General features: G+C 47.2%; 1 protein-coding gene across 6 annotated transcripts; it reads right to left on the bottom strand.

Moving 5' to 3' along the window:
- Nucleotides 1-114: 114 nt before the first annotated feature.
- On the bottom strand, nucleotides 115-10,747 carry DEDD (death effector domain containing). 6 transcript variants are annotated; one of them, XM_082406842.1, is made up of 7 exons: nucleotides 10,579-10,747; nucleotides 8,838-8,870; nucleotides 2,824-3,010; nucleotides 2,622-2,694; nucleotides 2,314-2,421; nucleotides 1,858-2,004; nucleotides 115-1,312 (listed from the first exon to the last, which is right to left on the bottom strand). In XM_082406842.1, exons 3-7 carry the CDS (start codon nucleotides 2,944-2,946, stop codon nucleotides 936-938), a joined length of 828 nt encoding a protein of 275 aa, XP_082262968.1. In that variant the 5' UTR covers nucleotides 2,947-3,010; nucleotides 8,838-8,870; nucleotides 10,579-10,747; the 3' UTR covers nucleotides 115-935. The 6 variants fall into 6 exon arrangements, with proteins under 6 accessions (XP_082262968.1, XP_082262966.1, XP_082262963.1 ...); XM_082406840.1 differs by adding an exon at nucleotides 6,574-6,677 and having other exon boundaries at nucleotides 2,622-3,010; nucleotides 10,579-10,746; XM_082406837.1 differs by having other exon boundaries at nucleotides 2,622-3,010; nucleotides 10,579-10,746.
- Between the last annotated feature and the right edge of the window lie 258 nt (nucleotides 10,748-11,005).

Genomic DNA, 11,005 nt, shown 5'->3' with positions numbered 1-11,005 from the left:
ACTGGGGGTAGAGGATGGGGAAAGAAAAAGAAGAAAGGAATTGATATTGAATCATTTCACTTTCACCTATGATGCCCTTTGCCCAAGCCAGAAGAAAGCAAAGGGGAAAAGGGCTGCAGGGTACAGTATTTATTTTCACTTGAACATGGAAAGAAAGTGTCACACTCCCCCTTCCCCTTTTTAGGGGGAGTGTATTTTAATCAGCAACCTCTTCTCCATCCACCCTGTGTATGTGTGTACACACACACCACAGTTGGGAGGGTGACTAGGCTGACCTAGTCCGCTTACCTATTACTCCTTTGAAGAGGGTTTGACAAAGAGGGAAAAGGAAGGAGCCACACCAGGCCGAGGTTTCAAGCCATGGAATGGAGGAAACGAGGCAGAGAGGAGCAGCACCAGAGGCCAGGAGAGAGTGGAAAGGGCCACAGCTTCTTTGTTTTTTAAAAATTCTATAATTTGGGAGAGGGTGGTGATTAATTTCCAAAATACACTTCAGAGTCCCACCTTCCACACAGCTCCCTACTGACAGCCCTTTGGTTTCTCAGACAAAATTTAAGAGCCCTCATAAAGCCAGAAGTACTGATAACCCCTCAATGCACCCAAAAGCAGTGATCACTTCAATCCCTTACAAAGACTATGTTCTATAGACTTTGCTTCTCCCTATACATTTGTCTTACGGCTCAGTGGCAAGGTGGCTGTAGAGACACACATGATGGGGGTAAGTGGAAAAGGGAAACAAAGGGAAGCCCAGGCACATGGGTGCAGGGAGGAGTGGGGAACACCACTTCCATTTTTCATTTGTCTTTTCCTTTAAAAAAAAAAAAAAAGGCAGGGGTGTGATTGGTTGGAAGGGTAGAGAACAAACCCCAGAACGGTATGTAAGCTCCAGAGGTGGGTGGTGAGAAGTCCCCAGAGAAGTGAGAAGGGGAAAAAGGTCAGGGCAATGCTTGCAGCATCAAGTTCCTCAGGAGTTTCTGTCGGCCCAGCTCATAGTCCTCCTCGTCCACATTCACCAGCAGCTTGATGGCCTCATGGCCCACAGCCTGCTTGAGGGAGTCTGTGATGAAGACACCTTTAAGTGCCTCTAGTAACGAGCCATTGATATAGTCGCGCCAGAATGCGTCGAGGTAGGTGAGCTCAGAGAACTTGATGTCACAGATGATGGAGCCCAGGTCCCGGGACTTGAGGATGGTGTTGGCCTGGTTAAAGCGCTCAAACTGGCGCTCAAGTGGGTCCTGCTTGTTAGAGAAGACGTTGCCCTGCAGAGCAGTCTCATGCTGGCAGTATTCAGCCCGAACCCGCAGTCTGATGTCTGTGGGGAAAAGAAGATATGCAGAAGAGTTTGCACTTTACACACAAGTTTGAAAGGTTGAATAGAACAGCAGAGTAGCAAAGTTGGGAACATCACCTGACAGCTTCTCTACCTCTTCCCAGAACTAGTTCTTTTCTATGTACCTCTGAAATCCTTGCCTGAACTCAAGAGGTTCCCTTAAATGGGCCATGCCCAGGTCAGATTATTTCCATCACTCACAAGTAGCACCTTGATTCTAGGAGATATTTTCCTAATTAACAGACACACAATTTCACTTTAATACTCTATCATGACTTGGGTCATCCTACAATAAGGATGTCATAACAGCATCCCTTTCATCTAGTATTACCTAGAAAGAGTTGAAATGTACTCTGCCACAAAGGTAGAGGAGTTCTCCTCCCAGAGACTATACCATTCAATCTCACTTTGCAACAGCAATCAAACTGAGCCTTACACACTGAATAGAATAACTGCCCAGTATTCCAGCAGTTCTTTGTATTTCCCTTCAAGTCTACTCTACCTCTAGAACCCTTGAACTTCCTCACCGCATGTCTGCTTTTCCTTGGGATCTGGTGTCACTGACTTCCGGCGTTTTCGCTGGCTCCCAAGTGTAGCTCTCCCTCGAGCTGGCCGCTTGCTACACATCTGAGGGCCCGAAGTGGGGCAGCACACCACAGGATAGTGGGGAGGCACTGACCAGAGGGTAAAAAGGGAGACACAGTAGGGTAAAAGCAGAAATTCAAACACTTCACTTGGAATGAGGAAGGATCGTTTAGACTTAGCACTAAAAGCAGTATCAATAATGTGACCTGAAAGGCAGACACAATGTGAGAACAATTACAGGACCCAGATGAAGCATTAACACCTCATCTGATTTTTGGGGCGCCAGATATGCGGTGGGGGGGACAGTGTCCTTTCATTTAGGCTGGCGAAACTGGGAAAAGATGGGTCCAGTGTCCTTTCTTGATTATGGAAATTAGGGGGAGTTAATATTGTCTCACCTGTTTTAGGGGGGTGGGGAGGCCTCGGTTCTGGATCGCTGAGGGCTCTGGGTGTCACATAGCGAATTGATGTCTCTTCCAGATATTTGTCTACAAGATCAGGGCACACTGTAGGGGGAGAGGGATTCACTCAGGAAAAGATACACCCTTCCCTTCTCCCAGTCCAACCCTCCACTGGGCCTCATAACTTATCCTCCTCAGTACTCCCCAGCGTCAATGCCTCCTGCTTGGACTCCAATGCTGCTCACTCAGGGCCGCCCACAGCTCTTCCCTGATTCCAGCGTCCCCAGCCCCCAGTGCACCCTCACCAGCCCGTCTCCTCTTGAGGGTGACGTAGGGCAGCAGGTCATGGCGAGTGATGATGCGCAGCAGCTGCAGCACCTGGCGAAAGTTACTCTCATCACAGCGGCCCTGGCGCTCCAGCGCCAACAAGAAGTCACGTCCATTTCTGATGAGGCCACGCTCGTGGTCATCAATGACATCAACAAAGAGGAAGGAAAGAACTCGTACGTCTCTGTGTGTCAGGTGGGTGCCCACGATGTCAAACATGCGATGCAGGCTATAAAGCCCGTGCTCTTGCTCACCATGCTCTTCGGGCCACACCTGGCTTGCCCTCCGCTTTAGGCCCGCCATGCTGGGGGCTCAGGTGCACAATGCTTTCCAGAATCCCTGCTCAGCAGCTGCAATCCCCAGTATACTATAAGGAAAAGGAAAGAAACTGTGAACCACTCAATGTCAGGAATTAGTCATCCATTCCTATATTCCCAGAGCCCAACACAATGCCTGGCACAGTGTAGTGCTTAATAAGCGTTTATTAACTTTTACAAAGTTTTTTTTTTTTTTTTTTTTTCTTTTTGACTGCACCACGCGGCATGTGGGATCTTAGTTCCCGACCCTTGCGTTGGAAGCACAGAGTCTTAACTGCTGGACTGCCAGGGAAGTCCCTACAAAGTACTTATTAAAAAATATAGCCTAGAGCTCTGTATATCCAACAGATGCTGCCCTAAGTCCAGATCCTACTGGAGAAAGAAGGTCCCTTCTGCTAAGTAAGACTTGTTAACTGCAATTTTAGCACTACATATTTAGCAGAAGTTGCTATTAAATATTACCCCAATTGTTCCTCTGGCCTTCAAAATACTGCTTTTGGTCCCTTGTGCTCTCCCTGCCAGCGCCCCCAATCAATTCATCCCTTAAATGTAGGTGAAATGAGGAGAAGTAGAGAATTCACTCTAAATTCTAATATAGAAGCTGCATCAGATGAACTTAGGGGCTGACAACAGGGAAACTGAAAGCCTTTAGGGTTACAACTAGTTTTAATTCTGCCTATTTCAGGACTTCCCTGGTGGCGCAGTGGTTAAGAATCCGCCTGCCAATGCAAGGGACACAGGTTCGAGCCCCGGTCCGGGAAGATCCCACATGCCGCGGAGCAACTAAGCCTGCGAGCTACAACTACTGAAGCCCGCACGTCTAGAGACCGTGCTCCACAACAAGAGAAGCCACCGCAATGAGAAGTCCGCACACCACAACAAAGAGTAGCCCCTGCTCGCTGCAACTAGAGAAAAAGCCCATGTGCAGCAACGAAGACCCAATGCAGCCATAAATAAATAAATAGAAAAAAGAAAAATGGGACTTAAAAAAAAAAATTCTGCCTATGTCATTAACAAACTGTGTAGCTGTGTGCCCTTAAGTCACTTAACTTGAAAGTCTCACTGTCCCCATCTACAAAACAGGGATGAAAGAAACTACTCCTCGGAGTTAAGAATCCAATGAGAAGATGCATGTGAAATCACTGTAAAACTTATCTAAATGGTTAAGAGATTTCAAAGAGATAAGCATCCTTGGCCTCTGCAGCCCAGACTCATCCCTCCACAAACCTAACCTCATATTTCCTACAATCAAACCAAGTCCAGGAGAATAAATGCTAAGAAAGTTAATTAAATAGCCACCGAACTCATGGATTTAAAACAACAAACATCACTAAGCTCCTAGGTTGAGCATTCTTGTAAGTCTCCTATGCCACCTGTACTCGCCTGATGTTCACACACCATTTGGATATGTCACTTTCTAACCTTTCCTCATGGTTGTCATTTACCAATCCCCTGTCAATGACCAATCACAGTCCTACATTTATTATATATTTTGGCATTTAATTCACAAATTTCCTCCATCATCCTGGGTAATATCAGTGACCCAGCCAATAACCAATCCTCAAGTCCAACAACTTTCACCTCCTCTCTAGCCACTCATATTCACTGCCCCGGCAGAGAGTACCACCCAATACTGCTCCACCACCTGACCACAACCTCCAATCACCCAATCAATTATAAATTCCTGTTGATGCTACTTTCTATTTCTTAAATCTGCCTCATCCTTCCACCTCTACCACCACCACACTGGTTCAGGCCCCAGTAATCTCTCACCTGGATTACTGCAACAGCCTCTCTAAGTCTGCTGCAGCCACCAACCCTAACCTGCCTAAATCAATCCCCCACGTCCAGCTGAATTATCTAAAATGCACAACTGACCACATCACTTTTCGGCTTAAGACCTCGCTACAGCCCCCTCCTTACCAATAAGAACACTCCAAACTCCTTACCCAACACACCAAACCTTCCAAGATCAAGGCCTTGCCTACTTTGCCAACCTCACAACTCACTTTTTATTCTCTAACATTATCCGTTTGTTTATAGTTCACATACATCATACAATTCATTTCTCTGTAACTTTCTTCAGACTATTCTCTTTGCCTGAATGCCCCTCTCCCTTCTCTTCCACACACCCCCCATTACCACCCTTTTTCAGATGGTTAACTCCTACTCATCCTTTAAGAATCAGCTCAGATGCAATCTTCAAATTCATTCTCTACACCCCCATGCTGGTATAAGTAGTCCTCTTCTGTGCTCCTATGGAACACTGTACATATTTCCCTTAAACCATTTATCGAAGTGTACTAAAATTATTTGTGTATTTATTAGCCTATTAGACCTTAAGCGACTCACATAGAGGGCCTAGGTCATATTCATCTTTATGTCTCTAGTGCCTAGCAATGGATGGAGGCTGGCATATAGTAGGAGTAACCTGTTGTTGAACTGAAATGAATCTCCAAGAGATCACCACAAGCAACACCAATTAAGAAAAAAACTCACAGAAATCCAAGAGTGAGAGGACCCCGTTAAAAGTACACACAACTCAGGTATCATGCATATACTCTAACTGGCTATAGCCTCCCCCACATTGCAAAACTACCCATACCATAGTACCCTACTCAACAGCGAGACAGGCTGTTCTGTCCGTTTTATACTCCAAGAAACAGGCTAGGTTAAGAAAGAGAATAAAATTATAAACTACTTCAGAAAAGTCAAGCTGTTGAGGACTCAGAAAATTGAAGTGCAAGTAGGACCTGGTCCTCTCTTTTAATCCTGAAACGGAAGCACAGAGACACTCATACCCTTAAGAAAAGGGGAGGGCTTCCCTGGTGGCGCAGTGATTTAAGAATCCGCCTGCCAATGCAGGGGACATGGGTTCGAGCCCTAGTCTGGGAAGATCCCACATGCCGCGGAGCAACTAAGCCCGTGTGCCACAACTACTGAGCCTGCGCTCTAGAGCCTGCGTGCCACAACTACTGAGCCCACGTGCCTTGAGCCCATGCTCCCCAACAAGAGAAGCCGCTGCAATGAGAAGCCCGCGCACTGCTACAACGAGCAGCACCCCCACCCGACGCAACTAAAGAAAGCCCATGCACAGCAACGAAGACCCAACACAGCCAAAAATAAATAAATAAACAAATAAGAAAAGGGGAGGGCCACCCTGTAATCACCTAGCCCCATACCATGTGTTCAGATATGTGGACAGGAAATATAGCCCTTATCTAGTTATGAGAGCCCAGATGTCCCACCCAAAGCATGGGAAACAACTGGGAAAATAGCGATTCAACTATTGACTGGTTTTCCTTGTTTCTTCCTCGCTTGTTTCACCTGCTGCAGTCACTGGCTACAAATAGAGGGGACTGAAGGAAAACAACTTCTTGCTCATAGCAGGTAACATGAGAAAACTGAGTCTCCTTAGAGCCCCTACAACTTCTCCTTGTTCCCTATCCCACCTGTTCCCCTTGGCCAGCTGTTCATTATGTGGATCCCATAAAAAACAGATGGGCAGGTTTCACATTCAACCAATCAGAAGAGCAGGCTGCTTCAGAGCTCCCTAATTCAAAGTGTCCTGACTATACACCCCAGGAAATTAGGAAATATTGTCCCCACATACCTGGTCACTGGAAAATGAAGCAGAATACAGGAAAGCACTGTGGTCCTAATTATGTATCAATGGATGCAATTCTACAATAGGTCTCAATCCTGAGGGTTAACTCCCTAGATTTGAGGGAAAAACAGCCACCTTTAAGTCGTAGATCCTAGGCTGGATCAAAGTGACAGGAATTATCAGAGCTTCTAGGTCAGTGGTTCTCAACCAGGGGCGATTTTGCCCTCCAGGGGAATTCAGCAATGTCTGGAGTCATTTTAGACTGTCATGACTGGGAGGGTGGTAAGGGAGGGTGCTACTGGCGCGCAGTGAGTAAATGCGATGGATGATGCTAAACACCCTATAATGCACAGGACGGCCGCTTACAACAAAGAATTACCTGGTCCAAAATGTCAATAATGCTAAAGATGAGAAATCCTATTCTAGATGGAGCATGATGAAGGGTCAAAAGGAGAGACAGCATGTCGCTTCCATCCTATATCTGGAAAAGGAAGTCATTTGGTCCCTCCAACCCAAACCCATCAAACAATATTACAGAAGAAAAGCCAGTCAGACAAAGACTCATTTAACTTAACTAAGGAGTTCCATCCCACTCCAACTTGGCTTCTCTATCACCTGCTGTTGCCATTTAGGTGAACAGCAGGTGACAGGACTACACTCCCTTCCGCCCCATCCCAGGAGGTCTAATTTGACCTAGTTCAATCTAAATTTCTGTGCAGATCAGAGAAATGCCATCCTCTGCAAGACAGACAGAAAGGATCCTGCACTTAAACCTTGCAGCCATCTTTAAAGTCCCAAAACTAGACCAAAAGCAGACCCTTCCTTGTTAGGCTGCTGATCAGACTTATACTGCTTACGCAATGAAGCAAAATGTAGAAGAGGCAGAAGTTTCCCAAGGCCATGCTTGTCCTTGGGAGAAATGTCAGGAGGCTGGCATGCAGACTAATAGGCAGCCCTCCCCACTTAATTATCATCTAGGATGGTGAGTTCACTCACTCAGCAATCCAGATGGGGGTTCCAAGAATCTATCTAACTTCAGCACTAAAAGAACATGGCCAACTTCCTCTTAAACCAAAATATACTCAGCTTTCTGTGGCAGTGAATCGAAGGAACTCAGCTTAAATTACACAGAGATCCTAGTTGAAAAGTATCAGAGCAGTGAGGAGAATGTGCCCCCTCTAAAACTGAAGATTACAAAGAACTTCAGAATCTTGGTGCCTGAAATATTGCCAGACACCAAGAGACAAACACTCCAGTAAACAAGAGTCCTGATCCTGCTGGCTGATTTGGGTCTATTTGAGAGCCTAACGTATGGATCGCCCTTAATAGGTTCCCAAGACTAATTCTTTATTCTGATGAATTTCTGCATTTCCTGGAGCTGCAGGGTTTTTTGTTGTTCGTTTTCTTTTGGGAGGTCCAAGCCAGCCAAGGGCCAACAAACAATCTGTATGTATCTACAGGACTTCCTCTTGATTAATCGTTATCTATTAGATTTCTACTTCCGTACAAAGTCTAGTCTCATCCCAACCAGGGATGAGATCTGTATTTTTTGAGGTACTTGATTCTCTCAGAAGCCCTTAGAAGGCATGTGGAAGAAATAAATAAAGAGTGATGCCTTGAAATGAAAACAATAGTCCAGTTTCATCCCAAAAGAACGAGAGGTATTTGACTCTCGCAGAAGCCCTGTGAGAGGGAAAGTCATGTGGAAAATCTGAAAAAGAGTGATGTCTTGAAACGTGAAATGTAAAGGACATGGAAAACCTTCAAGATGACTAAGACGACTACATAAAGAGCTTTCTTGCTGGTAGGACCAAGAAAATGTAACCAAATATCTGGAAGTCAGAATTACAAACTGTGTTTTCAAAATGAAGATTCCAGAACAACTAGGAGAAAGAGTAAGCTAGAGGAAAAGCCTTCCCGGGGCAGGTGCCTCAGTAACCCTCCAAGGGCAACATTTAGTAGACACTGTACTAGAGTACAAAGTTCCATATGTTTAAAAATGTTTCTCTCAGAGCTGACCACGAAGGCTAAATAATAACAAAACAAGGCTGGAGGCTTGCCCTAAGACACCTAATTTCTGTTCTCCTTTCCCTCCTATCAATCTCCAGTGACCCAAAGGGACAATGACTGCAACAGATCTTACACACTGAAAACCCATTTTCCCTGTCAGCTACCCCATTACTGAGCTCAACCCCCAATATGCCATTTCCATTTCATGCCGTTTCCATTCCCTTCCATTGTTTGAAAACAATAAAAAGTTCCAGACTTACCTCTGCAAGAAACTTAATTTCCCAGGTCTCTTCCTAGCACAAGGTTCAAAGCCAGCAGCAAAGCAAAAACAAATAAGAGGGGGAAGCGTCAATTTTCAAGCTTTATTTTGAAACCTCAAAGAGGTAGTCAATCTCAGCTGCAAAAATATACAGACAAGCCTGAAGCCATTTCAATTGAAATGATCCACTCCAAGCTAAATGAGAGAACTCACTCCCATCAAAGTCCCCAGGCTTCCCTAACCTTCTGTTACCCAATTCACAACACAATAGCAACTCCAAGAATTTCCAGTCTCAGTGGCTTAGGGCAAGAAAGGTCCCAAATTCAACAACTTGTGGGAAAACCAATTATCCTCTGACACCTCACCTGACTCCTCAATTCCTTATGAAGCCCAGCTACTTTGTTACAGTATTAACATTGACTTTCATCTTTAGATGAACTAGGAGAAAAGTGGTTACAGCCAAAGAAGGCACTTTCTTTCCATTACTTCACTAATGAGACCAGAACTATCCTCCAAATTCTCGCACACAGTGAGAACAAAATATACTGGGGCAGCATCCAGTCAAACATCTACATTTCACCAGGGAACATTTTTTATGTATGGATACTGACCCCTGCTCCTAGCACTTAAACAGCAAAAGAAGGGTCTGGAAACGAAAGCACTCATTTAATTAGCACGGCTGCCTAGACACCATCCTGTGTTTTCTGTTCCCTGCAAACAGCGTTCCAATATAGCATGGCTGTTTCCCCATTCTGGCATTGCTAATTGTTTAAAACTAGAAAAGTCCTTTACTCCTTCCACACTCCAGCGATACCAGGCTCCCCATTTTCTCTTCTTTTTGTAACCAGGAAAAACAAGGGAGCAGTAAGCTAGGCAGCTTTTGGAAATCCAGTTGAACCCTCATCCAACCCCAATTCTCCAAACCCACATGACCATTCCCTTCTGCCCTTCCCACCCTAGTAAGAGCTAAAGGCCTGGCAATTAGAATTGGCTGTAACTGATGCTGCTTAACTCTGCTCTCTCTTCCTTTCTACAGGGAAAAGGGAAACCCCTGAACCTCTATCACTCGTGCAGCTACACTGTCCTATCTCCCATCCCATTCCCCTTCCTCCCAAACTTTCCTCCTAGTCTCTCACTTTCTCCATTACCTCGTCACACCGACACGCTCTCCATTCCCCAAACCTCCGTCCTCTCCTTTTCCACCCAAATTCTCCCCTAGGCCCTTCCCCCTCCCACCTCCAATTTAACACTTTCACAACCTCCCCGCAAACGTCTCAAATCCAATCTTCACCTTTTCCACTTCTCCACAACACCCCTTACAAGAGTCCAGTCCTTCTTCCAACCACATGCCACAAGCCCCCTTCCCCTTCACAGCCTCGGCCCCTCCTTCCCGTTCCTACCCCCTCAGCCCGGCGGGACCGCAGCCCCACTCCCCACCTCGGCCTCTCTAATACCCCTAGCCTGGCCCAGCCTCGGCCCTTGTTTACGCCCCTCCCCTGCCCCACTCCTCCGCCTCGACCCTGCCCTCTCCCGCAGTTGCCACCTCCCCCGCACGCCCCCCTCGGCCGCTCCCCTCCCCCACCTTGCAGCGTCCCGTCACCTCCCTCTCTTCAGGTTCTCAGGCTAGACGTCGCCACCGCCTCCCCCTCCACTTTCCTCCCCCAAGCCCTTTGCGGCCCCGCCCGGCCCCGCCCCGTCCCGCTCGACTCCCCCTCCCCACTCCGGCCGCCCCGCCGCCTCACTCTCGGCTCAGGCTCGGCGCCGCCATGTTGGATCCATCCGCGCCGCTCTCCCGGGCCTGTCTCACGGCGCCGCATCCGGGCTCCAGCCGCCGCCGCCGCCGCCACCGCGGGCGTGGGGGAGGGGAGAGGCAGGCGGGGGTGGCTGCATCCTGAACAGCGCCTCCCGGAACCTGGCCGGTTAGTGGCGGCTTCGAGACCATAGTGAGGCATGAGCCGGAGGAGCCATGCTAGTTGAGGGCAGCCTGGCAGCTGCATTAAACGGGGAGTGGATAGCTTCATTTCGGTAGCGGAGAATAGAGATTGGCAGCCATCTTGCTTTGGGGCAAGCTGGCAACGCAAGTTATTCTTCAGGACGGCTTCAGGGCAGTAGTAAAGCAAGAGAGAGGGTTGCGTTCTTGAGTGTGGAAACGTTGGTGGGGTCGGAGCT

This window comes from Balaenoptera borealis, assembly GCF_965194805.1.
Source record: "Balaenoptera borealis genome assembly, chromosome: 1".
Classification (NCBI taxonomy): domain Eukaryota; kingdom Metazoa; phylum Chordata; class Mammalia; order Artiodactyla; family Balaenopteridae; genus Balaenoptera; species Balaenoptera borealis.
The sequence above is the reverse complement of the archived record's forward strand: the minus strand, read 5'-3'. Positions and strand labels throughout refer to the sequence as shown.

Bases quoted from the DNA above. Each gene is read 5' to 3' on its own strand.
- DEDD (XM_082406840.1), bottom strand. From the start codon at position 2,946: ATGGCGGGCCTAAAGCGGAGGGCAAGCCAGGTGTGGCCCGAAGAGCAT. The intron at 2,005-2,313 runs GTGAGACAATAT...CCCTCTGGTCAG, and splicing joins TCCCCACCCCCCTAAAACAG to TGCCTCCCCACTATCCTGTG. The intron at 1,313-1,857 runs GTGAGGAAGTTC...TTTTCCCCACAG, and splicing joins CAAGGAAAAGCAGACATGCG to ACATCAGACTGCGGGTTCGG.